A 26,329-nucleotide genomic window follows, 5' to 3' on the forward strand; every position below is an offset into this window, starting at 1 on the left:
CCTCTCCCTCTCTCCCCTCTACCCCCTCTCCCTCCCTCCCCTCTACCCCCTCTCCCTCCCTCTCTCCCCTCTACCCCCTCTCCCTCTCTCCCCTCTACCCCCTCTCCCTCTCTCCCCTCTGCCCCCTCCCCTCTGTCCCCTCTGCCCCCTCTCCCTCTCTCCCCTCTCCCCTCTATGCCTCTCTCCCCTCTGCCCCCTCTCCCTCTCTCCCCTCTACCCCCTCTCCCTCTCTCCCCTCTACCCCCTCTCCCTCTCTCCCCTCTACCCCCTCTCCCTCCCTCCCCTCTACCCCCTCTACCCCCTCTCCCCCCTCTACCCCCTCTACCCCCTCTACCCCCTCTCCCTCTCTCCCCTCTACCCCCTCTCCCTCTCTCCCCTCTACCCCCTCTCCCTCTCTCCCCTCTACCCCCTCTCCCTCTCTCCCCTCTACCCTCTCTCCCCTCTACCCCCTCTCCCTCTCTCCCCTCTACCCCCTCTCCCTCTCTCCCCTCTACCCCCTCTCCCTCTCTCCCCTCTACCCCCTCTCCCTCCCTCTCCTTTCCGCAGTCACAGGAAATAATCCAGCACTCCATGGGTAGTTACTCGCTCAACTTTATTGTAGTGAGCTAGATTGCATCCACGCGTTCCAGCTGCCACATGGGTGTGTGTATTTATATACACACGTGTGTTGTTTATAAATTGATTAATTTGTTTATTATAAACTACTACATTTAAAGATAAAGCATAAATAACCTTGTAAAACAGACAAACCAATGATGCAACAGTTTTAAAATGGAGCAAAAACTGCCGTAGGCTGTACAACACAAGGAAAGGAATATTTTCAGTTATTAATTTTTTTGTACAAGAAACCTTTTCATGTACATAAGCAGCTATCTGATTAAGTAAGTGAATAATTCCAAAGCTTCCTTTTCCGTCTGTATGTGAAGATTCTAGTTCCTTAATAGAAATCTGTAGTGTTCATAAGCAGCTGTTCTGGGAAGAATGCATAGTGAAATGTGGGTTGATGCTGTGATAAAGTTTGTCTCAGGTACTAGTTATGAATATTCTGGACCGATATTGACAGGCCAACTTTATTAATTCCAGCAAAAATGTATTCTTTTAATAAATATTCTTTTTTATTTTTGTGTAAAAAAAAAAAAATGCATTTAAATTGTACACAAGAAACACCGCTTGCGTTTCTTTCCCTAAGTGTATGTATTTATCTTTATGCATGTATCTTTGCACATATACACAAACAATAGGCAATAATAGCAAGTCTGTACAAAAATTACTTGTCTCTTTGCAACACTAAAAACACTTGGATAGATTTACACCAAACATAGATAATAAGATAGTTTCTGAAAGACTTCTAATTGCAGGTTCCTCACCTTGTGAATTTCCCCCAGTGGCCAGACTGGATATGGAATCTTTTCAGCAATGCCATTTCGAGAACAATCATTTGCAATGCAATAGGTCTCGCATTTATGCGAGTTTAAGCTATTGGCATTGTAAACGTGTCTGAAGTGCAGTGGCGATTGGCCATCAATGAAACTTTAGAGCTTAGACTTTTTAAATTCTTTTAGCACAAAGTACTGAGAGCAGTGCACCCGCTGCCTCCCTCTGTACCGAGCAGTGTTTGTCACCTATTTACAGAAGAAAGCACAATCGCGCAATTCTCTGAGGTAATTGAAGGACTTCGGTCAGATGACCCGTCTGTTGAAACCGAGATTTTCAAAGAGCAAGGCAGGTGAGCACGGTACATAAACAGGCTTTAAAGACCAGCATTTGCAATGCAATAGGTCTCGCATTTACACGAGTTTAAGCTATTGGCATTGTAAATGACAATGCGTTTTTTTATGTTTTAAAAACCAAAACCTAAATAAAAGGCATTGTCATTTCCAATGCCAATAGCTCAAACTCGCGTATATGCGAGGCCTATTGCATTGCAACCGCTTGTTGAATGAAGCGGTAGATGAGATTTGACGGACATCCGGTGGCAGAGAGTTCCAAATCTTTGGGGTGATGCCCGAGAAGGCTCTGCAACTTGTTCTCTTTTTGTGGAAAATATGTGGTTTCACATGCACTTCGCAAACACATGTACACATTTTTACACTACCACTGTCAGTAGTGCAGTCCGATCTTACAACATTTCCTTTTGAGTGCTCACCCTAATATGAAAGGCTTTTGTATTCATGAAACCTTAAATGCATGTTCGAACAGTATTAATATATGGGCACTAATATTACCTTAACTGCTGACCTTGCTCTTCCATAATATGGTACTGTAAACTGGCAGCACAAGGTTTTGTGCTGCAGGAGGTTGAACATTATTTTTTTAAAGACAAAAAATACATGAAAACTTGTTGTCCTTGACCCCAAACAATATGTCCTGGGAATCGGGCTGTAGGAATTCCACACACCTCCTCCGCGAGTGATGCCATGGGCCCAGGTCTTGACACCGGTACCAACGTTGCTGACGCTTGGATTCCGAAGCTCTACTGCTACCCTTTGTATTATAGGAGTATGCTTATTCAAATCTAGACATAACCTCACCAATATGATGATGATGATGGCGACTATGGGGACATGTATGAGGACACCTCAGCAGACATTGGATTATTCTCCCCAAATCCTGCTGTGGAGACGGAAGCCAACGCTTCCTTCGTCACAGCAATCAGGAGGACGACAGAAGTCCTAGACCTCAGTCTACCAATGCAAGAGGTGAAAGCAAATGTCTTCACTGAGATTCTGAACCCACCTCAGACCAACCGGAAACCCCTGTTGCCTTTTAATGTGTGTTACTCATTGATTTCCTTGTGGGCACCTGGGCAAAACCAGGATTGTGCTTCCCCAGTGAATAGGGAAAGGCAAGAAGACACAGACCTTCTCCCAGAGACCCAGGTTTTCTCCTCCAGCACCCCACCCGGAGAGCTTAGTAATACAGTTGGCCACCAGAACCCCAATGCCTTTCTACCGGTCCCGTCTGAACAAGTATCAAAATGAATCAAAAGATTACTGAAACTCATGTTTTCCAGTGCCAGTCTTGCCTAAGGTCTGTAAGTACATCATGTATCCTGGGTAGGTAGCTATAGGACAGGGTGGCAGACACCTTGCCAGCTCTTCCTGAGGACATCATAGCAACCTTGCAGCATCTTTTTTTTCTCATTCTCTAGAATAGTAAAGTACATAATATTTTCAGGTCTGGATACTAATAACTGGCTGAGTAGGGCAGTCAGAAATAGCGCTGTGCTGCAGTGCCATGCATGGAATCACTCTTAGGGTTTCCCTCTGACTTCCAGCAGTCTGTGAAGACTCCCTTTGACAACAGTCCTCCCAGTTCTTTTTAGGGTGAGACCGGGTATTAGACTGACAGTGTCCAGGCCCTCAGTGACAACACACTTCCCAAACCCCAATCTGCGCCCCTGCAGCCAACGCGAAAGTCCTCTTAATTTGTCCTTGACGGCACACTATCGCCCAATAGAAGTTTGGGTCACCTTTTACCTTCCAGATGGTGGAGCATTACGTCAGACCAATGGGAGCTCCAGATCACCGACGAAGGATACCCCCTACCCTTCATCTCCTATCCCTGGACATACCTCCCACACCGCACTACCTCCTGGCGGACCACTTGTACATACTCTTGAGAAAGGTTCAGGCTGCCTGAGCCAAAGGAGCAATAGATAGGGTGCCAGCGTCAGAAATAGGGACTGGTTGATACTCCTGGTTTCTTGGTGCCAAAAAAGAATGGAGGACTATGCCCTATCCTGGACCTTCACTCTCTTAACTTCTTCCTCCAGAAGGACATATTCCGAGTGCTTACCCTGGCCCAAATCCTGTCTCCCCCAGATCCAGGAGATTGGAGGATACTGCTGGATTTGCAAGTCGCATAACTTCACATCCCTACAGTCCCACAGGCGTGACCTGTGGATTCAGGTGCACCTCAGGTGTTCAAGGTGATGGCAGCCCATCTGAGGAGGTTAGAAATTTCAGTCTTCCCATAACTTGACAACTATATTCTGAAGGCTGGCTCGCCAAAAGCAGTCGTATGCCACCTGCAGACGACACAAACTTATTGACATAATTGGGCTTTTCCATCAATATGCTGAAATTACATCTGAATCCTTCACAATGGCTCTTTTTCATCTGAGCTATCCTGGATAGGTGCTTTTTGTGCCATTCCTCTTCCTCTGTCCAGGGCATTCGAGCTATTATCCTTCTATTTAAACCCTTGACCTGGGTCTCAGTGAGAGTGACTCTGAGGCTTCTGGGCCTCTTGGCTTCTTGCATTCTGCTCGTAGACCACACCAAGTGGCACATACAGACCAGGCTCTGCCTTCAGTGGGCTCTGAAGCTTTAGTAGGCTCAAAACGAAGGCATTCTATGGGATTTCATCCAGGTGTTTGAGGAGTCTGAGAATGACAAGCTGTGGTATCTGCTCGACTACGATTGGCGCACCAGCAGATACTTTTCCCTACCACACTCGGGCCAAACGGTTGTGACAGATGCGTTGTTGTTGAGTTGTGAAGATCATCTGGGAAAGATTGAGATCAACTTGTTGGAGTTGTGAGCGATTCCCTTGACCCTGAAGGATTTCTTCCCAACCATTAATGGTGAATGGGTGCAGATTCTCACGGACAACATGACCGCCGCGTGGTATTACAACAAGTTGGGCGGTGTGGGGTTGTGGATATTGTGCCAGGTGGCCTTGCATCTCTGTAAGTGGCTGAAGGTTCAGGGCACTTCCCTAACTGCCGAGCACCTGGTAGGATTTTTAAACGCCATGGTGGACAAACTCCTCTGACGTTGCCTACTGGATCACGAATGGCACTTACATTTGGAGATGGGACAGGGCATCTCCAGCAATGAGGATAACCCTGCCTTGATCTGTTTGCCTCCGAATAGAACAGGCAGAGTCCAAACTGTTGTGCGTTGGAGTTCCTGACACAGGCCTCCCTTGGAGACTCCTCCCACCTACATTGGGGGGTCGGGAGTCCTATACGCCTTTCTGCCCCTCCTTCTCATGCCCATAGATTTAAAAAGATCAAGAGACACCTGGCCAAAGTCATCCTAGTGGCTCCAGACTGGGTGAGGAGACTGTTGTAAACATAAGGAGATGAAGGACGGAGCGCTGAAACTTTTCAGACAATCACCCCCAGTCACAGATCTGGGTTGAGGAGAGTGTTGTACCCTCAATGTCTGGCCAAGGGCGTTTATCCTCTGATCTGGCTACCCTTTCAGGTGGACCTTCTGTCACAGCAGCAGGGCCGATTCTTTTCACCCTAGCCTGCGCAACCTACCCCTACATGCATGGAGACTTAGCTTGTTACATCTGATGGCTTTCAGTCTTCCTCCCAAGGTGGTTGGTGGCATCTTGGTAAGCATCTAGCCATGAAATCTGTCTATGCAAGACTCTGGGAGAAGTTTTTTTCTTGTTGTTCCTCTGAACAAATTCAACCTCTCACTGCACAGTTATCGAATATTCTTCTGTTTTGTTTGTCCATAGCCCATCAAGGCCATTTTACATATTCTGAACCAGTAATCTATTTTCAAATAACCTGTTGTGATGCATTTTTCTAAAGGGGCTGAGCCACATGTTTCTGCCAACACAGTTAGTGATACTGGGGTGGGTCCTTTGTTTGTTTTTCACTTATCTGATCAAACCCATGCACATTGTCCTTTTCACCTACTATTAAAACTGCAATCCTTATCGCCATAACATCGGCGTAGCGAGAGAGTGAGCTCCAAACTTTGTATGTAGGTCCACCATATACATCCTTCTTCCAGGACAAATTGGCCCTCTGGACAAAAGCGCAGTTCCTACCTAAGATAGTCATGGTCTTCAACATAGGGCAGTCTATCACCTTGCCAGCTTTCTATGCGCCCACTCACCCCTCTAAGGAGAAATAACAGTTTCACTGCTTTGACCCTAAGAGAGCACTTAGCTTCTGTGGTGACCAAACCAGAGATTACTGACAGGGTGACCAATTTTTCTTCTGTTTCACTGTGCTTAAGAAATGCAAAGAAAGCGGTGCAAAAGAGTACCATCTCTAGGTGGATTGTGTTATGCATCAAGATTGGCTATGGGCTAGCCAAGGAGCAGCCATCCGAAGGATTGCACACTCACTCCACCAGAGCCAAGGTTGCTACCACTTCAATAGCAAATAGTGTGCCAGATCCGACATTTATAAATAGCTGGCCTCCAATAGTGGACCAGGCCAATGAATGCAGAACTGTATGGCCTGTGGGCTTCCAATGTAACTAGTCTATAATCCCGCTCCTAGATACTGAGAGATACTCCTACCCATATAGAAATTGATGCTTTGCAGTCCATCAAGCAATTTATTGAAACAAGATGAAAACAACTTTCATGATTCAATCCAAATGTTGCTTCACATTTGCAGAATTGAACTGTGACAATGTGTCAATATAACAATCCTGTGCAAATGATTGTATCTAAAACCCAATGCATTTCGGGAAAACCTTTTGCCGGGGGTAACTATAACAATAGGAAACATGAAAGGTCTAATTTGGGCAGTTAGTAGGTGAAAAACTAAGAAGTAAGTTAATATCGCAAAGACACGTTGAAAAAGAAATGCATTTCTCCATGCAAAAAAGCATGCTAATTAGTATCTTTCACGTGCCAAAAGCAATCTGTGATTAATAATTAACGGCTGGCCATTTTAGTGAATAGTCCCTCGATACATTGCCTCTAAGACAAGTGTAAACCACATGTGCAGGCTATACAGTGGTGCCACCCCGTCCCCCTAGTGACAACAATGAAATATCTAGATTACAACTCATGCTGTACTTTAGCCCATATAATACAAGCTGAGAACTGTAGCTACATGCTGTGAATAGTGACTGGTGATAACTTCCATGCACCTAGCAGCCGTGACAAAACCGACGTACCCCATGGACCACTATACGTATTAGTACCACGATATGTAAGCTGCTACTCACAAGACTAGAATCATCCAGAAAGCGAGTGGTTGGAAAATCATCATGCTAACGAAGCTCATGATTCTACCACTGGATAATTTCCTGGTTTGCGACACATGCTCAGTGCTGCTGATAATGAAAACGAGTGAAACACAAAATTATTTAAAGTGTCGGTACAGTCAGTGTTCTGGACATTTGCCAGCCTGCGAGGTGGATGTGTCTCCACATGTTAACGAAACATTACTGGCTGTATAGCCAAGTCCAGCGGGATGGACACTTTGCCTGATCTGTCCTTCAGGCTTTCCTGGCCTGAGCCAATCCACAGACCCACTACCCGGGGAGGCACTGCTTTGGTCACAGGGTGAGGAATCTGTGGTTAAAAGTCTCTATCAGAAGAACAAGTTATTAACCTTCGTAATGCCTCTTCTGGTAGAGTTTCTTATCTAACCGCAGATCCCTCACTGGCCCTCCCTCCTCCCCGTTCTGTGGTTTGGACTCATGCTGTCCATTAATAAAATGCCAAATCTGAAGTTCTACAACTTACTCTTATCTGTTCTGAGGTTAGATGTTTCTCTGTGCAAACAGTTTGTGGAAAAAACTGCTGACTAAATAAGCTCAAACAACCAACTGACACTTCTTTGGAGGAATATAAACACTCCCCTATTCTGATACCTACATAGCAGATTGAGGTTTCTACAGGTGCATAGGTACCTGCTTGGGTTTTAGTGTCCTCCTAAAATATAACAATTTACAAACAGGTAAAGATATCTCCTATACACCATAGTTTCAAATGTCATGAAATTGTTGCCCACATAGAATAAATGCATATCTTTCCAGTGTAAATCAAATGTTAATATTCATTTTTTAGTACTGTTTTTGAATGCTTGTTCTCTCACTCTACTTGCATCAAGGAATTGATAAATCTGCTCACCACTTGTTCTCCTTTTCCAGGCCAGAGCCTACTGGGTTTCTGCTGAAGTTCCACCCATCTCTAAATGCTGTAGACAAAGTACATCGGAATAGCGCCTTGCATTGGGCAGTTTTATCTGGAAACGCGAATGCTGTGGATCTTCTTTTGGAAGCTGGCTCCAGTTTTGAAATTCAAAATAGCAAGGTGGTCTATTTTTCTTGAGTGTATGTTGTGATCAGCGGAATTAATAGTCGTTAAAAAAATCATTCATCTTTTTTCTGTTTCTAGATCAAAATCTGTTAACATTTGAGATTAAACATAATTATCAGCAGTTAATAATCTGCCAGTTTTGTTCGATTTGAAATGGAAATTAGTGATCATTTGTGGTATGTGTAAGTAGATGTGTCAAAATATTTGTGCTGAGTGCCTTTTAGAAATACAGTGAATTTGCAGAGACAAACGTTTAAAATTCCCCAACTTATATTGAATTAGGTACTGAAATAGGAGATTGCAGGGCTGCTAAATTAATCATGAAATGGGATTTGGAGTATCACCCCATGAGACCACTTAACATGCTGCTAAGAAGAGTTACCTGTACGTTTGTACAACAGAACAGTTAATCTTATGTTTGGCTGGAAGGAGACAAGATAGTTTGATAGGTGTAATCATCTAATGTTATTTCTTCATTGCTACTTATAAATTGTAGCATTTAGTACTTTTTGATGTTAAAAAGGGTTTGTTGAAAATTACTTTAAAACTAATCTGCATCATGCCCACAAAAAGATGAGAAATTGTTTCCTTTGGAAGCATGCTATCAACTAATCTGTAGCATAGTTGAGGTGTACTTGTTTGTTAAGGTATTCTCTGTTTTAGTTCTTGTAACTCTGTCGTTGTTGTTCACCAAAGCTAACTATTTTGGACAATAATGTAATTTCTGCCAGTTTTAGAACATGTCAGTAATAGGAGCGGAATGGCAAGAATTATAGCCTACTTGGCCAGCATTATGGCTGAGTGAGTGGAATGCCTCTGACAAGTATGGTGATCTGAAGGTCACAGGATCCTGTCAAAGCAGACTAAGCCTTCCATCCTTCAAAAGGTCTGTAAATTGAGTACGATAATTTGAGTAAAAGTAACAACTGGTATTTGGAATCTGTGAAAGCGGCAGTTAGGGTGTTTGAGAAGCAATGTAAACTTGTTATTTCCGGTATTACGCTGTGTTGTATCCAGCAGTTTCAAGCATGGGTTGAAGTAATACAGCCAAATAAATAGTGTCTTCTAATTAGAACTGTGAAAAGGCCTGTTATATTGGAGGATGGTGAATACAAGATTGTCCATTTCTTGTAAACCAACGTATTTACTTATTGGACATGGAATGTAGAACAATAATATGAAGACGTAAAATCTGCTCCAAAAGACCATCTATGATTTCATAGCAGAATACTGGAGACGCCTATCAACAAAAAACATTTTGTCCAAAAACAATGATGCCTAGTCACAAACTTAAATATACACAAGTTTTTGACCTTCAGCATTTGCAATTGTAGATTTACACCAACAGTAGACTTGCCTATCCCTCCCCCCCATTCCCCCCCCTTAATCAGCAGGTGGAGCCTCCTAGTACTGGATTTACGAATGGAAAGTTACTTGTAACTTTGCACACATAGATGGAGAGCTCCTCCAAGAAATTACAAAATATGTTTCAATGTATTCTACACATAATTTAAAATATACATTAGCTTAGAACTAATAAGATTACATTTTACCACCCACGACATTAACACTTCAGTTTAAAAATGTAATAAATAATTATTGTGAATGTTACATTTAAAAATACATTTTAAAAAATAAGTAGAAAAATATTTTTTGACAAGAATGAGACAGTTGTGGCTGGAACAAATGGGAAAAACTAGTTGATTTGATCATGTAAAATCTGCACACCACAAAATAGATTAACCAACGTTTGAAAACTTCGGGCCTAAGCAAGTTACACTAAAACCCCACACACAGTAGTGTCCAGTGAGTTGCTGGTTGAAAACAAAGTTTTTAGCCTGAAATTTGGGAACAGTTAGGAGAGTGGTCCCTGAAGCTAAAGTGTCCAAATGCATTTTTTTGTTCAGTCAGTGATGAACTCTTCATGGATGCCCTTCCTTGTTAAGCATAGGACTTAATAGGCGATATTCAGATGAGAATCAACATTCTGAACAACTTGTTGCAATGTTTCACTGTGATAGGCTGAAAGTCACTGTTTTAGTGCATTTGCGTAATTAATCTAGATTTGCATTACCTACAAATCTCATATCCTCTGGCGTTGTTTAATGTGGATATATGGGGGTTGAATTTGACATTAGGCAACCCGAAATGAGCCTCCTGCACCACTGCCTCCACCTTGAGGGCTCTTCTTTTCTAGCGAGGGTGGTATCATGGCCATGAAGGGTCAGACACTGGACAACTTTATGCTATAATTTCAAGATCTTTGTGCGCTACTAGAAGCAGAACCTGCTTGTTTCCGGTCCAGTAAAGACATGGCTTGGCAGTTTGGGCTGGATAGTTCCGATGAGGAATAGGGTCAAGACTGATTTGCATATAGCTGTGTCTGAACTGGGGTGGCGAACTGAGCTAAAGAACGATGATGGATTCGCACATCTGTGACTGGGGGTAAATGTCTGAAAGGTTTCAGCACTTCGTCCATCATCTCCTTGTGTTTGCTTTGTTCGCCCTAAGTTGGCAGGGTATGCCCAGGCATGGCTCACTTTGCCACTGGATTCAAGCTAGCCTTGCTGATGAGGGGTGGTACACCAAAACCGGTCCCAGGAGGCTTGTTTCTGGTCCAGGGAAGACCTGGCTTGGCAGTTCGGGCAGAACTGTTCCCATGAGGAACAGGGTCAAGACTGATTTGCATATGCCTGGGTCTGAACTGGGGTGGCAAAGTGAGCTAAAGAACGATGATGGATTAAACCCAGATCTGTGACTGGGGGTGAGTGTCTGAAAAGTTTCAGCACTCTGTCCATCATCGCCTTGTGTTTGCTGGGTTACTTGATCCACCCATTACATCCTGTAATTGCACTATCATGTTGCATATTGCCCATTCGTGATTTTAGAGCACTGTAAGTAATGTTATAGAAATAGCTGCCAGGTTTCTCCATGTCGTGTGTATCACCGGTAGCCACAGCTTGGTGTCTGAGCCAACAGTGTACTGCATTGTGGCATTTGTAGTTTCATTTTTCAGAGTAGAAGGGATTCCTCATGATTGCCCTTGACCTGCACCTAGAAATTCCACTTCTCCCGAGTTGTTGCTGTTAACTCTAAGGAAGCAGAATTACTGGTTATTCTGAGTAGAATCCTGAGGTGCACCTGAGAAAAGGGTAATTTTCAGATGAATCTCTACTACCAGTTCTGAATTACCATGAGCATTCATTCAAAAAGTTCAGCTGCGTACCTGCAGATCTCATTAATTCTAATATTATCCTTTACTTCCAATAAGAATTAGGAGATCTTTCAATGAGGCTGTATGTGTGGACTCAAAATTCCCTGCAATCTAAATGCTATTTGGTAAAAAACTAGGACTGGCTTTGTCACACATTGCATCGGCCCACTTGGTAGCTCAGGTTAAGCCCAAACATATTTTTTACTCCTAGAAGCTGGCATGTCCGAGAGTGTCCTTTAGACTTCCGAAATCAGCAACATCAAATGTGCACATGCATTTGCATGATCAGGATAAATCTAACTTGCATGGCTGCTATTCCATATTCCCCCAAAGTGCACCCTGCTCAATTCTTTTGGATCAATAGTTTTCTGATCACAAGGATGCAGCATGCAAGAACTACACTGCTAAATTGTGCAAGAATACAGCTGCATCTGTTTGGAGTTAAGTGGTTTTGTAGTGAGACAAGGATGAATGTTTGACAACAGTAGATGTAACCAGCAGAAGTAAGGAAGTAGCAATACTTGTGAGATGGGTAAAGTTGATTCACCTGGTTGCTCTCAGCTGCTCTCCCAATCTGTTTCTGTGTCCTTGGAGTGGGGCATTGCATGTGTGTTCCCACCTTGGTTGTATTTATGCACTCAGGTTTATGATTCCTCAAGCTTCCACAAAATTGGTATTATATTTTTGTCTTTTGACATACATGTCTCTACTTACCTAGGGAGAATCTCCTCTTGATATTGCTCATCAAACCCGGAATCGCATCATTATTCATATGTTGAGCGTGTCTGAGAGTAACAAAAGCAGCCGAAGCTTCAGACTTCTGAAGAAACTGGAAAAATATGAGGTAATAAGAAAATCTCTGTCAAAAACAGCTGTAAGTGTGTAGAGTTTAAAACTCATGCAAATATTTCATGAATTTGGGAAAGTAGAGGGTGTTGCTTTTACTTTTTTTAATTGTTTATGGGTTCCAGCTAAACATGGATTTGATTAATGAATATAAGATCCTGCAGACAGGCCTCCTTCTAACTTGAGGGTACATTTTAGGGAGGAAACTCCAGCTGATTTTTGTAACTTCGAGTTAATGTGAATCATTAAAGAAGGGGGCAGGTCGTGGGCGCTTCACCACCCTGTGGAGATTATACTAGGAACTGGTAATGTCTAGAATCGGAAAAAACAACTGGGATTATTCCCTGACCAGAGTGTAACTGGTGCAGAAGTTATTTAGTATCTCCTATTTCTATCTCCTGTGATCACGTGTCTGCATGTGGAGAAACGAGACTTTTCTTATAAACATTGGTAATTCTGATTGAGACCTGTCGCCACAGATTTCCTACCTTTTGAAAATTTCCCAGGAGTCAGACTTTATCAGGAAACATTTCAACAGTACCTCTTTGTGTTAATGGGTGGTGCCGTGTGGCTCTGCACCAATGCCGTTTTGCTGCAGAAATCACTTTTGGAGCCTGTATATGTCCCACTCCTGCACACTGACATCAGTTCCTTTTTTTCCGTGCCACCAGACTCTGATCCAGAGCTTTCTCTCTCTCATCTCTGTGACACTTTACCTCAATATTTCACTATACATTAGTTCTTTGTTACTCAGCGTCTCAAGTTTAGGGGTGGGCGGAACATGCAGAGTTTCATTATGCTCAGTTATATAAAAACGACGTGAGATTCTGCGCAGTTCCACCAGCTGGCGGAAAATATGCAGCTTGTGCTGCTCGTGCTGCAATTTAGAGCTGGTAGCACGAGCAGTGCTGAAAAATCAGCGCACACTGCTGCTGCATTGTGCAAGAGCGTGCAGCCATTAGAGTTGATTTTGCTGTCACTCGAGTAGACCATCTACTCGAGCAAGGAGCAAATCTACTAGAGAGTCAGCCCTTTGACCACGACTGCTCATATTAGAAAATTTTGCTAGGGGATTCCAAATCTCGCTCAACAGCTCACATTTTCTGGAGCCTCGTTGCGGAAAAAATTCTGCCACGTGGAGATTGGCAGAATTTGCCCGGAACTCCACATTAAAGAGCAACATGGAGTGAAAGAAATTCCTCCAAATCCACTTGCGGTATGAAACATTCCGCCCACTGCTTCTCAAGTCCTCCAGGTGTTCCAGAAGATCTCCAACCTGTCCTTGCCTAGGTCATTCAGGACAGCCAAGAAGCTGCCAAGTACACTACTCGTTGTGGCCTTGTTCCCCATAGCCATGCCGTTCGATGGACTTGCATATTTGAGAACTAGGCAGACTCCGCTCTGACGTACCCTATACCTCCAGCTCATCCAGCCCCAGCATGGTGCCCAGCAGTTTCACAGTCGCAGCCATGGTGCCCACTGACCCTGCAGCCAAGGTCAACGGGTCGCATACTCCACTACCCCCGGTGCAGCACCTTCTGCAAAACCCCTTTAGCGTGCCTTTAGTGAAGCATGACCACCAGGTGGGAGGCAGGATCTGACGAGTCTTACTGGGTTGGCAGACCATCACATTAGACAGGTGAAAAATGTTGAGAAGGGCAATGCTCTCCTCTTCTTTCTGCTCTGCTGCACATTATACTGTCTCCCCAACGACTGTGTGAGGACCATCTTTCTGTTTTTCAGCAGGTAGTGCAAACCGTTGTGGCCAAAGGGGCTATTTAGAGGGTACCTGCACCAGAAGTAGGATGTGACTGTCGTGGGTGTTACTTTCTGGTGCCCAAAAAAGGACAGAGGCCTCCAACCTATTTTACACCTGCACCATCTCAGTACCTCAGACTGGCCCAGGTCTTGTGTACCCTAGAAACTGTATGGTAGCATTGGACCTGTACGATGCCTATTTTAATATACCCATCCTGCTGGCCTACTGGTGTTACCTGCGGTTTGTGTTGGTACAGTTGCATTTTCAGTTTACTGTGCTCCCTTTTAGTCTAACCAGTGCTCCTCAGGGGTTCATGAAAGTGATGGCGGTGGTGCAGCATTTCTTTGGAGGTCAGTGGTGCCAATCTTCCCCTACCTCAACAACTGGCTGTTAAAGGCAGTCGTCAACTATTTCTGAGCTACAGCAGACCCCAGCCATCTTTTGGGTTCACTGTCAGCATGTAGGAGACACACCTGACTCCTTCTCATATGTTCCCCTTTATCTGAGCTATTCTTGATAAAGTTTGGTTTTGTGCTTTTCCCTCTGGACAGTCCAGGACATTCAGGCTATGATCCCAATCTTTCAGCCTTGGTCCTGGATTTCAATGAGGTCAACTCTTAGGCTGCTGGAACTGATGGCCTCCTAATTCCTGCTAGTTGATCACACCAGGTGGCATATACGGGCTCTGCAGTGGGATCTGAAGTCTTTTTTGTCACAACATCAAGGGGAGTTCTTAGACCATGTTCAGATTTCGGAGGAGATGACGAAAGACCTGTGCTGGTGATTCCTGCCGGTGCAGGCCCCTCTCCTCCCAGAGTTTACAGTCGTGACTGATGTCACTTCTGGCTTGGGATGGCCCTCTGTGAGATGTGGAGATCAGAGACCTCTGATCTCTGGTGGAGTCCCAGCTCCACATCAACCTTCTTCAGCGGAGGGCTATCCACTTGGCGTTGAATGCCTTCCTTCCTTCCATCCATCCACTGGAGGCTAATGCAGGTGCTCACGAGCAACACCAGATCCATGTGGTACTGCAGCAAACAGGGCTAGGATTCCTTGCGCCTCTGGAACTGGCTGGACCACCAAGGAGTTCCTCTGATGGTGAACCACCTGGTAGGATGAATGAGTTCTAGGCCAGACGAGCTCAGCTGTCTGCACCTAGGGGATCACTAGTGACAGTCTGAGGAGGCACAGGATCTTTTCTACGAATGGGAAGAATCTTGACTCCAATTGTTCACCACCACCAAGAATTCGCAATGTCACTACTTCTGCGCGTTGAAGCTTCCAAGGCATCTTTAACTCAGAGACGTGTTCCACCTCGAATGGAACTCAGAACTCCTGTATGCCGGTCCACTCATACCACTCCTGCCTCAAGAACATGAGGACTGTCCTGGTCCCAGTTATCCTATGAGCCCTGGATTGAGTACAGAGTGTAGGGTATCCAGAACACCTGGGCTTGAGCATCTTTCCTCAGATCAGGCTGCCCCTTCGGGGAGAACCTGCTTTTACAGTAGCAGAGCAAGGTTCTGTACCCGGGTCTTCACAAGCTTAAACTATGACAGCTGAACACCTTTGATCTTCCTCCACAGGTGGTTGATGTCATCTTGGCAGCCAGGCGCCCAACGACTAAAACGGTATATGCCTGTCATTGGACACATTTGTGGCTTGGTGTGGAATTCTGCAGATTGAACCCCTTCAGGACGTTTGTTTGTTTTGACCCTAGCCTGGCAGGACCTTGCACTGGCACAGTTAAAGGGTACCATTTGGCTTTTTTGCCGTTTTCGGATGAGTCGCTTTGATAAAGTCTCCTCCTGTCCTGTTATGAGATTTCTGAAAGGGCTATAACATTGGTTTCCTCCCTCTCCTTTCCTCATGGCACAGTGTGATCTTAATTTCGCCTTCCCCCTTTCCAATGTACACTCCATTTGAGCTGCTTCACAGCTGTCCCTTGCGGCTCCACACACACTCAAGATCATGTTACTCATTGTCAGAACATTGACGCAGCATGTGAGTGAGCTTCAAGCCCTCTGTCAACCTGCCATACACCACCTTCTTACCAGACAAACTGGTTCTGCGGACTCTGCATCCTTTCTGCCAAAAGTTGTGACCACAGTCCATGTTGGTCAAACCATCACCATGCCGACGTTCTATGCTCTGCTTCACGCCTCTTAAGAGATGGAGAGTTTCCACCGCTTGGACCCCATGAGAGCACTGAGCTTCTACATAGATTGTGCCAGAGATTACCGGGTGAGCGATCAGCTCTTTGTGGGGTTCCCAGCAGCAAAAAAAAAGTCAGGGCTGTGTAGAAGAGAACCATCTCCCTCTAGATCGTGCTCTGCATTAAGATCTGGTTAGCATTGGCTAAAAAGAGGCCTCTGGAATGACAGCGTGCTCATTTTACCAAGACTAAAGCGGCTACTACTGCGTTAGCATGCAAAGTCACTTTTCTAGACATTTGCCAGGTGGTTTAGTGGGTCATCTCTCCATACGTTCACCAAGCACTATTATCTGCACATTTATGTCCACCAGTAAGGGCATTTTGCCGGCTTGCTTCTACAGGACTTTCTGGTTTGAGTCCATTCATAGCCCACCCCCAAGTAGGTACTGATTTGGTATCTATTCAAAAGAGTAAGAATCTGCGGCTAGAAGCTGGCAATTCTCTTTCTGGTAGATACTCGATCTAGCTGCAGATCCCTCGCCAACCCTCCCGACCTCCCCGTTCTGTGATTGGACTCTATCTATCCATCCATCCCAAGTCTAGGAATCTGCACTCTGGTCATGCCAATTTGCTTTTGGAGCTCTGCGTCTGAGGGCGAGAACAGTCTTGAAAGCAAGAGGGAGTGGCGCCTGCATAGGCTCCACATGTCTTTTCCGGAGTGGAACGGCATTGGTGCGGAGCCGCATGGTGCCACTTGCCAGCACACTGAGGTACTAGTGAAAAGTTTCTGAATCCAGTTTGTTGCCTGGGAAATATATTAAAGGTGAGGAAACTGCAGCTAGATAGTCTCTTTCAGAAATAGTATTAACAAAGTGTGTGCAAAGATGATGCTGCATGTGCGCTTTCAGCTGCAGATTCTGCCCCACATTTGCCCACATTGTTCAACACCTCAGTTAAAGGTTTTTCACCAAAATGTATTGACTGAAACTGGTGTTTTGATTGCCTCTTGATGCCTTGTTGGTCTTAACTCGATTTTCTTCTTTCACTTTGCTTCGTTATTAACACCATTCCTTTCAGTCTTTCTTTTGTTAAAAAGAAACCTATGTAAATGATCCATACAAAAGCTGTGTCACTTGCCTTCATATAAAACATCCAGTCTGCCCTCTGCTGATGACGTCAGATATTACATCACTGTATTTAGACACTTATTTACCCATGTCTTCTTCCATTAATCTTTAGCTATACATATATTACAAATATTTATTTTTCAGAAAGACACATATGTCATCAGTGATGTAATATCTGACGTCATCAGCAGAGGATTGCGGTTCCGTGAGTTATAGTTGCCTGCAGTAACTATAACGGGGGAATTTCATTGGTTTTTTTCACGAGTGAAATGTCCAGCTAACTATAACATGTGTGAAACCTATGGTTTTTTAAGTAAATTTGCAAGGTTTTTTAAATGCTAATTCGTAACTATAACGTGTGTGAAACCTATGGTTTTTTTCAGTGAATTTGTACGTTTTTTTAAATGCTAAGTTATGTTTTTTTTTCTTTTCAGGTTTTACACCGTGCGCGCACCGTGCGTGCACGGCGCGCTTCTCGCACCGTATATATATATATATATGGTTTCACACATGTTATAGTTAGCCGGACATTTCACTCGTAAAAAACCATTGAAATTCCCCCGTTGTAGTTAGTTCAGATAACTATAACTTGCGCGCCCGCAATCCACTGCTCATGACGTCACATATTACATCACTCATGACATGGTCAGTGGCATCACTCATGACATCACTGATGACATCATCCTTGTGATAGAGTGGCGGTCGCGCGAGTTATAGTTAGCTGAACTAACTATAACGGGGGGAATTTCAATGGTTTTTTACGAGTGAAATGTCCAGCTAACTAGAAAATGTGTGAAACCTATGGTTTGTTAAGTGAATTTGCAAGGTTTTTTAAATGCTAATTCCTAACTATAACGTGTGTGAAACCTATGGTTTTTTAGGTGAATTTGTAAGGTTTTTTAAATGCTATGTTATGTATTATTATATTTTTTATATATTTATTGTACAATAAACTACCTATGTATATAGTTATAGATTGACTGTATCCTGTAATATGGAATGCCTTGTTTAAAATCTTTTTTTTTTTTTAAGGCATTTCACCGTGCGCGCACGGTGCGCGCACCCCGCGATTTTTGGAAAAAAAAATAAAATGTTTTTTTCATCCTTCGGGGTCCTTCAGGGACCCCCTGACAAAGGCTAGGGGGTCAGGAACTCTCTACCCTGCCCCCTTTTCACGTTCTCCACCTTTCTTTTTCACTATCACACAATCAAAACACAGAAAATGGCGGCCGACACTTCCTGATTTCGACCGATTCGAACGTTGACTGACATGTAACCACCAATCAGAATTACGCTCGCGCACGTTAGGGTGCGCGCACGGTGCGCCCACGGTGCGTGCCTATAGATTTTTATGTGCTTTTAACTGCAATTTTCTCAGGAACTACTGAACAGATTGACACCATATATGCAAAAGGCACATGCCTGGCCTGAGGACTACCTCTCTGCCAAATTTCAAGTAATTCTGTTCAGCCGTTCGGGCTGTACCTTCGACTAAAGGTCCGATGGGAAAATGCATGGGGAAAATGCGTTTTGGGACCCCCCTTTTTTCTCAGCCCCCGCTTGACGAATCACCCCGAGACTTTCAGGGTAGGAGCTGAGCGGAGCGCCCCATTAGTTTTGAAAATTTCACGAGGATTTGTCAACCGGCGCCAAAGTTATTCAAAATAGAATTTTCAGATTTTCTATGGAAACACGGTCCTAACTATAACTATCTACTGGCGACCACCAGTAGATAATATATATATACATATACATATATATATATATATATATATATATATATATATATATATATATATATATATATATATATATATACACACATATATACATTTCTTTATTCGGATGCAAAGCAACCATATAAGATACAATACATCATATAAAATAAGCACACCATTTGTCTGAAAAAAGAAAAACGTAAAATATTAAAAACCGTGCACATAAGTTCAATCCACTCTAGATAGTCCAGATTTATAAGCGGCCCGCAAGAAACTTTACACTGCACATTGAGTCAAAGGGTTAGATAGCAGCCTTAAATGCAAAGGGCCACTTTAGCATGCCTGAACGTCAAATATTTGAGCAGGGGCCGGAGAAAACGTTTCTTGGGGAGTGAAAACTATTTACACAATAGGATAAAATGTAATGTGTCTTGAGGAGATCGAAGATCGCAGCCACAGGAACCTCGGTGATCTGGTGAGTGGAAAAAACCCACCGGGGATGCTAAAATGTGGTAAAACTGATTACATCTAAAACGCGTGATTAAAAAATCTGTCGTGAACACTAGTTTAGGCCAGGAGGTAAGATTCCATACCCGATACTGATTTTAACATTACCATATGCCCTGACTGAAGGTTTGCTGAGCTCCAGATTTTCATGGTTCGAGCTTAATAATTTGTGGTGTAAATCTTTTATAAAGTTAATGTACCCCTTATTTAAAGTGTCATGTGCAAGAAAATATCTGGCCTACCTATCGTCTGAAAGGACTCCCTTATATGATATATCCAAGGTATTTTATTACCATGCTCCAATTTCAAGCAATCTGATACAATCATAGGATTTAAGTGCTTGTGCTCGGAGGTCCAAATCTAGGGGTTTGGTTGCCACTTGGTCTTCATGTGCAGTCCAAATTGGCGTACCTGGGGGACTCGTAAGATCCGTTGCAGAAATTTATTTTCCGCCACCTGTAGCCTATGTGTGGGCACGTACCCCCAAATTTGACTCCGATATATTACTCTTGAGATGCCCTTGGATTTATAAAGTTTAAGGATCACCTCCGGGCCCCTGAGCCTAATCTATTCGCAAAACTAGTAAAAGCTCCCAAAGATTTATTCAGCTCATTCAGCTTCCCTTCTAAGAGGGCTGCCCACTTAAGCTTATCATCGAATAACACTCCCAGATAGGGGAAGGAAGGTACCCTACCAAGAGTTTGGTTCCTGGCTTTAAAGCTTTTTGGCCGGATCCCCCGTGGGCCCACCACCATTACATACGACTTGGTAAAGTTCACTGACAGATCCAGCCCATCCATGAATGCCACAAAACCGTCTATTAAGGCCTGCAGGCCCCGGCCCCGGCCCGTACGGGCCATGAGCACCACATCGTCGGCGTAGAGTTGGCATGGCAAAACTCTTGTGCCTGCTCTAGGGGAGTCTGACTGAAGGCCCAGGAGTGCCGCCTCAAGGCCGTTAATATAAACTGAGAATAAAAAAGGGGCTAAGATGCACCCTTGACGCACCCCCGTGTACAATTAAAATGTTTGGTGAGGGCACCCTCATGTGAACTCACTGCTGCCAATGTGTTGGCATGGAGTGATATGAGAAGGTGTACAATATGGGGATCTACTCCCAATGAGGTTAAAATGTCCCATAGCTTGGATCGGTTAACCCGGTCGAATGCAAACTTAAGGTCCATAAAGGACAGATACATGACAGATACATGGCACCCGGTTGGGCCACAGTATACTTTGAAATTAGAAGATGCAGATTAAGACATTGGTCTGAGGTTGATAGACCTTCCTGAAAGCCATATTAGACTTCCGATAGGATCTGAATCTAGAAAGAAGAACCCGGCCCAAAACCTTGACTGCAAAGTCAATAAGGGAAATTGAGCAATAGGATTGTGGCTTGTCCTTATCCCCCTTCTTAAAAATGGGCACTATCGTGGCGGTGGACCAGGAGGGCAATGTCCCTTTCAAGGCTGCTGCATTTAGGATTTGGGTTAGTGGGAGGGCCCAGACCTCTAGGTTGTCGCGAAATAGATCTGGTGGGATACCATCGGGGCCAGGGGCCTTATTTGGGGCCAAAAGCTGAATACTAAGGGTTACCTCTTCCAGAGTGAAACTAATCGGGGGAGCCACCACGCAAAGGGGGATGTCAACATTGCGCTCTCTAATGCAGTCTTCACCGTAGACTCTTGCGTAATGGGACACCCATTGTTCTGCTGTGATATGATGACATACTGACGGGGTAGATGCCTCTGCGAAACAGGAACTATTAATAATTTTCCAAAATAAGGAAGAATCCCTCAGTTCGCTAACTTTGGCTAGGTCCTCCCATGCCTGCTTTTGCAGATGATGCCTGCGCTCTCCTGTCGCTTCTTTATACAAGCGACGGCACGAGGACACCCTAGCTTTCACCCGTGGCACCTGTTTCAAGGCTGCTTTTAACCTTCTTAAAGCCTGCAAGCACTTGTGGTCAAACCATGAGGGAACAGCCTGAGCCCGCGCCACTACCTGTGGTGCGGAAAGAGCGATCTGCTTGCCATGTGTTCACAGCAGTGCGGGCAGCAGGCGCCGTAGAGCATAGCAGTCCAGCAAGGTGTCTAGCCCAGGGCACACCACGTAGAATCCCAAATGTCACGAGGAGCAAACCATAGCTTTGCATGGGAGCATAGTTCTTCTGACTCACTGAAGTACCCCCTTCATGGAGTGTAAGAACTGGAAAGCATCGTCCGAGGGATCCAACAGACAAGGCAAGGGCCAAGCGAAGGGTGCACCATTGAGAGAAAGATCCATGCTGCTGCCACGCTGTTGCACCCCCAGAATGGAATGCCCTGCACCCCTATCCATAAGAAAGACCAAGACACTGGGGGATGTAGAAACCTGCGGGGAGGGACAGTATGGCTCAGCGCCGGCCAGGTAGCAAGTCACTGCTGCTGGAGGGGCGGGAGGATTTTGGTGACAAGGTAGGTTCAGAAACTATCCTACTCATCCAGGCACAACAGTGCACAAAGAGACACAACCAGGCAGGCCCCCTTAACTCCAACCCGTTCACACGGATCCAGTCTTCCCAGATAGGGTTTTCCTGTGAGTTTCGCTGCCTGGCTATATGAAAAGGGGGGCATGGGCAGAGATCAACACCCCAGGATCAACCACCAGTAGTAGTGTGGAGCCTTCTTAGTCAATTAGATAGGCCCATCAAGCCTCCAGCCAATTCCCCAATACCTGAGCATCCTGGGCCAGTAATGGCGCTGTCCTGGGTCCCACGCCTCACAGAGCTCACTGTAGAGTTGGTATGGGCCGAAAGGAGCAGGATATCCAGTTGCTGGCTCTCCAGGTGGGACTGATGAGGGGCTACGGCAGCAGGGCAGGTAGCTTATCCACAAAATTCTGCAGCGGCCGATGCAATGCGGCAGGGCCCATCCCCACCATACGCCACACAGATCCATTCCTGTGGATCAATCCAGGCCAGTGGGATAGATGCTGATGGTCCATCGCCCGCAGGTTCCCTTGCAGGGCAGGCACTGGAAAGAACAGGAGCCACAGGACACCAAGCAGACCCAAGGGGGTGGGTGAGCCGCGTCAGCAGGGAAATCTATCGGAGTCAGCCTCAGATAGCGGCCGACACCATGCACCAGGGCCCTGTTCCTCTAGCCACCACGCAGATCTGTCCTCAGGGGTTGCTGTTTTGAGGCCCGAACCACCTAGGCCGGCGGAATCGACGTTGGCAGGTCCTCGCCCCGCAGAGCCAGCCGTAGGGCAGACACAGGGGAAAGAGCAAGGACCGCAGCAGCCGGCCCCCCCAAGCAGGCCCAAGAGGGTGTTCTTCCAGCAAAGCAAGCATCTGGGCTACGGTCTCGAGATAGCAGCTGATGCGGTACTGATTGGCCTCGACTTGTGAGCAGGCACTAGTGGCAGTCTCCGGGGATTCGTGCACAGGGATGTTAGCATATCGTGAGATATAGCTTGGTGGACTGCTTACGGTTATCCGATAACAGTTAGTGAATCGGATAAATGACGGATTGTAAGGGTCATTGCGGAGCTGTACTAGAGAGCGACCGCCATGATGGCCCTCCAAGCCATGTCCCAAGGAACATTTAAAGATACTCATGATTAAAATATGCTTTCTTGTTGAGTGTTTGCCATTGACATCCTAGAAATGTGTCACCACATACTGGATTCATAAATGTAGAAAGTATTTTAAAAATGGTCAGCATGCAACAAGTATTCTTATAATGGTCACATAGTGAGGTAGTGCTTTGCATGTCCTTACAGTGTATGCAGGACACACAAAGAAAGCTGATTTCTGACTTTGCTACCAAGCATATAAGCACCCGCGACTTTATACTTATCCGGTTTCCTTTAATATCAAACAAAAAAAGCATCCACAAGCCAGTAATTCTGGTGTGTGGTGTGCTTGTACATATGAACATCATCTTCCTCACATTTGCAAGTAACACGTATAGGTATGTAAATAACAGAAATACATGCACCAATGTACTCAACCAGACCACGCATGAGGCACCCACGCCAACCTTTGATAGGCAGCATCACTAGTAATGCTCTGATTCCCCTCATCTTTCCCTAGTTCTTACCTATCAACAGTGGTGGCTGGTGACATTTGAAACTGGTGCGGCGTTAAATGATTGTCATACTGCACCGTAGCGAGCGTGCCCGAACAGCTTAAGGGGGATTCGGGGGTGGGTTCTTCCTCCGAGAATTTTTTTTAAAAAGAGTGGACAAATGGTGCATTTTCAAGCAAATTTGAGGTCACAGAAACCCCTCTTGACTAATTTGCAAATGTCCACTTTCACCTCGCCAATGTTAATACCAATGAGTGGCTGAACAAAGTGCTGCGCCTGACCTGCACAATGACGCCGTCAGACCAGGCATCCTGTCTTCCGTGGTTTTACTGCCTCCATAAGAACAACATTTCAAGTGCTCAGTAACAAAGGCCTGCCAGAAATGCTCCATCCTCTACAGATGTTTGTCTCAAAGTATTCAGAAAAACTCCACCTTGTGACTAACATAACTGAACATGTTGGTATTGTTACTAATTGCAACTAAACCGCACTGTACAGTGTTTCACATACTGTTTTCAATAAACATTATTCTGCGGAAGACACGTACGTTATTAAAGCTAATAGCACCTGAAATAAACATGCGGTATAACAAATACAAAAAGCCGTCTGTGTATTTTGTCACCAGAACCCCTACCGTGATGGAGCACACATATCACTGAAAAAATATAATTTTTCTCTTTCCACACTCTCTCACACTTACACACACACACACACACACCACACGCACACACTGCACTTCGAAAATTAAAGATTTAGCAAAATCTTCATTGCAGGATAAAAGCGATGCTCATTCCTAAACAAGATTGAGAAAGTGAGCCACAGTACACCATCTAAACCAGAGTGCCATAACCCTCTGACATCACAAGGCATTGTCTCGTTTCCCATAACCCAAAAAACACAGTTCTGTTCAAATGACCCATAACCCTCCGACATCAAAATATCTGTCTTGTTTCCTATAACCCTTACACCACAATGTTCTGTTCCATGACCCATCACCCTAGGACATCACAATGTTCTCTTCACATCACAACTCACCACCCTGTAACAACACAATGCCCTTTGTCATTTGCTTTAATCCTAGCATCCCAATCTTCTGTTCACATGACCATAACCCTCTGATATCACAATGCTCTGTCTCGTTTACTATAACTTCGACACCACAATGGTCTGTTCCACGACCCATAACCGCCTGACATCACAATGTTCTGTTCCATGACCCATTCAGAATGCCCTGTCTCGTTTCCTATATCCCTGACATCACAATGTTCTGTTCCATGACCCATCACGCTTCGACAGCACAATGTTCTCGTCACATCACAGGACTCTCTACCCTCTGACATCACAATGCCCCTTGCCATTTGGTCTAACCACCAATGTTCTGTTCCATGACCCTCTGACATCGCAATTACCTGTCTGGCTTTCTCTCACCCTGACATCACAATGTTCTATTTACTTTCTCCATAACTCCGCTCACAAATCCACACAATCCTATGACATCATAATGCCGGTTAACTCTCCTTTCAAAGCACGCGTTGACTCAAACTGACCGTCATGCATACTCTAAAAACCTAGAACCCCATTGGCTGTATATGGGGACACTTTTATTGAGTTTATACTATATATACTGATGAAGGAACCGACTGGCGGGATTCTGTTTATCCACGTGAACATCGCCTTAGTTGCACGTTCTTATCTATTATATCCCTACAATTTTGGATGGCATGCCACTTTTTGTCCAAGTCTATAATCTTCCATGCATAGAGGCTCACATGGCACAGTGAGCATTGGCAAAGCAATGTTCTCCCCTTTCAATGCCATTACCTGCCCCTTTGTTTTGCCTGTGTTTATTGGCAACGCTGTTTCGCATTTGGCAAAAACGAAAAAAAATCATTTTTGCTGATATGGAACAGCATAACCAAAAACAAAAAAAGCTTATATAAGCTATATATGTGCACATGCTTCACCATCCTTGCGCACACTGCGTTATGATGCTTCGGCTATTTTTACTATTTTTCTTTACTTTTAATTTACTTTTCCAAGATGGCAGATGCCAAGTTTGGAGTGGTATAACATTTTTTAAAATAAGTGTGGAAGCGCACTAAAAGAGAAAGGAGTGACCTAGTAACAAATTGCAGCTATTAGACCTTCAAAAAATGTTTTCATAAAAAGAAAAAAAAGAAATGTGTCATGAGGGAAAGGGAGCACAGGAGGCATTTGCAAAAGACTCAACATCTGAGCAGAGGTAGGGAGGGTGGGAAAGCAACAGGGTATGGGGGAACAAGGGACACATTGATGACGAGCTGGAGAGACTAAGGCACAGAGAGCGAAAGAAAGGAAGATAGAGAGGGAATGGGAGAGACATTAGGCTGTGAGTGAAGGGCCTCGGAAAGCAAAAGGTCCCCCAGTTGCGGCTGGCATGACTGGCGGTGGGGGAGGGGGTGGAAATGGGGTTGTCGCGGGGGGGGGTGAGGCAGGAGGGGTTTAATAAAAAAAAAAAAAGTTTTTAACTTACTGTCCAGCGCCACCTCAGCTTCCCACCGTCCAGTCCTGCGTTTTCCAGTTCCGGCTGCAGCTCTACTCGTCATCATGAAAGGCAGCCTCCCTCCCTCCCCTCCGCCAATCACAACTCTGCAATGGCAGCGTTGTGATTGCTGAGACACATCGTAGAGCGCCACAGCCAGGCCATTTTCTCTATGTAGGCTGCTGCATGCAGCAGCCTACTTAGAGAACAAGCATTGGCATAGCCAATAGGTCTCGCCTTTGGGGCTTTATAAGTGTTTAGCTAGAGCTATTGGTTTTGCCAATGTTTGTTAGCTGAGTTGGCGTGTTCAAACCTCACAAAGAATATAGCATGCCTCGCAGAGCAGCACATGCTCTCTGACTCTAGACGCCCC

General features: G+C 44.9%; 1 protein-coding gene across 1 annotated transcript in view; it reads left to right on the forward strand.

Annotated features, from left to right (window-relative positions):
• ZDHHC13 (zDHHC palmitoyltransferase 13) overlaps positions 1-26,329 on the forward strand; it is a 268,872-nt gene that overhangs the window by 125,362 nt on the left and 117,181 nt on the right. The window contains exons 7-8 of the mRNA XM_085643583.1: positions 7,869-8,031; positions 11,970-12,095. Of these exons, the coding sequence (XP_085499709.1) occupies positions 7,869-8,031; positions 11,970-12,095 (289 nt within the window). The remainder of the gene's footprint in view (positions 1-7,868; positions 8,032-11,969; positions 12,096-26,329) is intronic.

This window comes from Triturus cristatus, chromosome 3_1 (assembly GCF_964204655.1).
Source record: "Triturus cristatus chromosome 3_1, aTriCri1.1, whole genome shotgun sequence".
NCBI classification, from domain to species: Eukaryota; Metazoa; Chordata; class Amphibia; order Caudata; family Salamandridae; genus Triturus; species Triturus cristatus.